The sequence below is a fragment of the Lolium rigidum genome, chromosome 6 (assembly GCF_022539505.1).
Source record: "Lolium rigidum isolate FL_2022 chromosome 6, APGP_CSIRO_Lrig_0.1, whole genome shotgun sequence".
Taxonomy (NCBI): Eukaryota; Viridiplantae; Streptophyta; class Magnoliopsida; order Poales; family Poaceae; genus Lolium; species Lolium rigidum.
Window position 1 is genome coordinate 333,302,831 of NC_061513.1, and position 2,282 is coordinate 333,305,112.

General features: G+C 47.0%; 1 protein-coding gene across 1 annotated transcript; it reads left to right on the forward strand.

Moving 5' to 3' along the window:
• The first annotated feature begins 1,098 nt into the window (after positions 1-1,098).
• On the forward strand, positions 1,099-2,033 carry LOC124668127 (probable glutathione S-transferase GSTU6). Its single transcript, XM_047205321.1, has 2 exons — positions 1,099-1,416; positions 1,495-2,033. The coding sequence occupies exons 1-2, from the start codon at positions 1,099-1,101 to the stop codon at positions 1,876-1,878; spliced, it is 702 nt and encodes a 233-aa protein (XP_047061277.1). The 3' UTR covers positions 1,879-2,033.
• The last annotated feature ends 249 nt before the right edge of the window (positions 2,034-2,282 follow it).

Below are 2,282 nucleotides of genomic sequence, written 5' to 3' on the forward strand. Positions count from 1 at the left end.
GAATATGACAAGTGGAGGCCAAGCTACATGGTAGGCCTTTATTTTCAAAATTTTGAAAAACATAATTACAAGTTTCAAAAAATGAAAAGAATGATGTATGCTATAAGAGTGCAACTTCTTAGCATGAAATTCTTTATATTCTAGGCTACACAAAAATGTTAAAATCTGATAAATTTTTTAGTTTTGAAATGTGCACTATTCACTATGCTTAGATTCACACATTTGTTATTTTGAATCGTCTAGCTACGCCCACGCGCCCGTTGGTGCAACGGATCGCACCCCAAGATAAGAAGATGAGACCGGAACCGGCCTAGCTGCCACCCGTTGTGCCCAGTAGGCGCTCCGGCGCCGCCTTGCCACACCGCCCTATGCAAATTACCGCCTTCAACGGTCCAGCCGAACTTTAAGCCCCCCCCCCCCCAACCACATTCACCCCTTCTCCTCCCGACGCCGGAGGAGGCACCCCTTCTAAACCACTAAATCGATTTAAAATAACTAAGTATAACTTGAGTTTTAACAAGTGCACCCTAATAGAAATGTAATTATAGACAAATAGATATGTATAGCTTTCAATAGAAATTTAATTATAGACAAATATCTAATTACCATGTAAAAAGCCACACAATGGGCATGACTTTTATGGTGACATTAACTAGGGAACTTTTTAAATCCTAATAGATTAATATATGTTTCTATTGTGCGATACAAAATAGTTTAGCCATTTAGAAACATATTGCCCTTGCTTCCTGCTAGTTCGTCTTAAAACTGGTTCCATATTTTGAATACATCAGTCTTAGGAGGTCGATCGACATCCATTATGCGACATAGATATGAAGGAGCTCTTCAGGTTCATACTATGATAAAGGAGTGAGGAGTCCAAGTCAAAGCAAACATACGGCCTGTTTCTCCATCACGGCTGACGCTCGACTCAAAGCAGCATCACGGATGACGCGCGATGTTTCCCCGTCCATGTGCCAAACTCGAGCACTATATATACATTTCCCCCTGCTGTGAGATTAACCCCACAACTACACAACGGAACACAATCCAAAACGATCTCAGCCTTCACGATACACACACGCGTCTAGATCTTGCACAATGGCCGGCGGAGACGACCTGAAGCTGCTCGGCACATGGGCAAGCCCGTTCGCCATCAGGGTGAAATTCGCGCTCGCCCTCAAGGGCCTGACCTACGAGTACGCCGAGGAGGACCTCGCCAGCAAGAGCGACCTCCTGCTTAGCTCCAACCCGGTGCACAAGAAGATACCCGTGCTCATCCACAACGGCTTGCCGGTCTGTGAGTCCAACGTCATCGTGGAGTACGTCGACGAGGTGTTCGCCGGCCCGTCCGTCCTCTCCGCCGACCCGTACGAACGAGCCATCGCTCGCTTCTGGGCTGCCTATGTCGACGACAAGGTATACCTTCCACTCTGTATTTCACGTCTGTCACTACACACAGCGTCATTTCTGATCACTATGATGTGCGGTGCGCAGCTCTTGGCATCGTGGGCCACGATGTTGTTCAGGGGGAAGACGGAGGAGGAGAAATCCGAGGGGAAGAAGGCGTTGTTCGCGGCATTGGAGAACCTGGAGGGGGCCCTGGCGAAATGCTCCGACGGGAAGGTGTTCTTCGGCGGGGCAAGCGTCGGGCTCGTGGACCTGGCGCTGGGGAGCCAGCTCTCGTGGCTGAAGGCAACGGAGGTGATCACCGGAGAGGGATTCTTTGGCGGCGACAAGACCCCACTCCTTGCCGCGTGGATGGAGCGCTTCAGCGAGCTCAACGTTGCCAAGGCGGCATTGCCAGACGTCGACAAGGTGGTTGAGTTCGCCAAGATGAGGCAGGACCGGATGGCTGCAGCAGCGGCGTCAAATAACTAATCGAACCAGTTCGGCTTGGTCATAGGACTGAAAAAGCCAGTTTGCTGCAGAATAAAATAGTCTCAATAATTGTTGTCTCTGCCAGCTTGATTTCATAATCTGCATATTTGTACAACTAGATTTGGTTTTATATTTGGTTGAATCCCAGTTTATTCCTAAGTGATGGCATTTCTAACTTCCACATGGTATGCATAATTGTAAGAAAAAATGGCTATGTTCTGCCCTCTATTCCTCCGGTGTATCAGTAATGGTGCCAACAATGCATACTGAGATTAGATGGTGAAATCTACTTATACTAAGTTTCAGAGTTCATGTTTCCTTACAGATAAGTGTGGAAATTGTTTAAACTTGTGTCCAAATATAGTTTCAGAGTTCATGTTTGCAACTAGACATATTTTTTTATT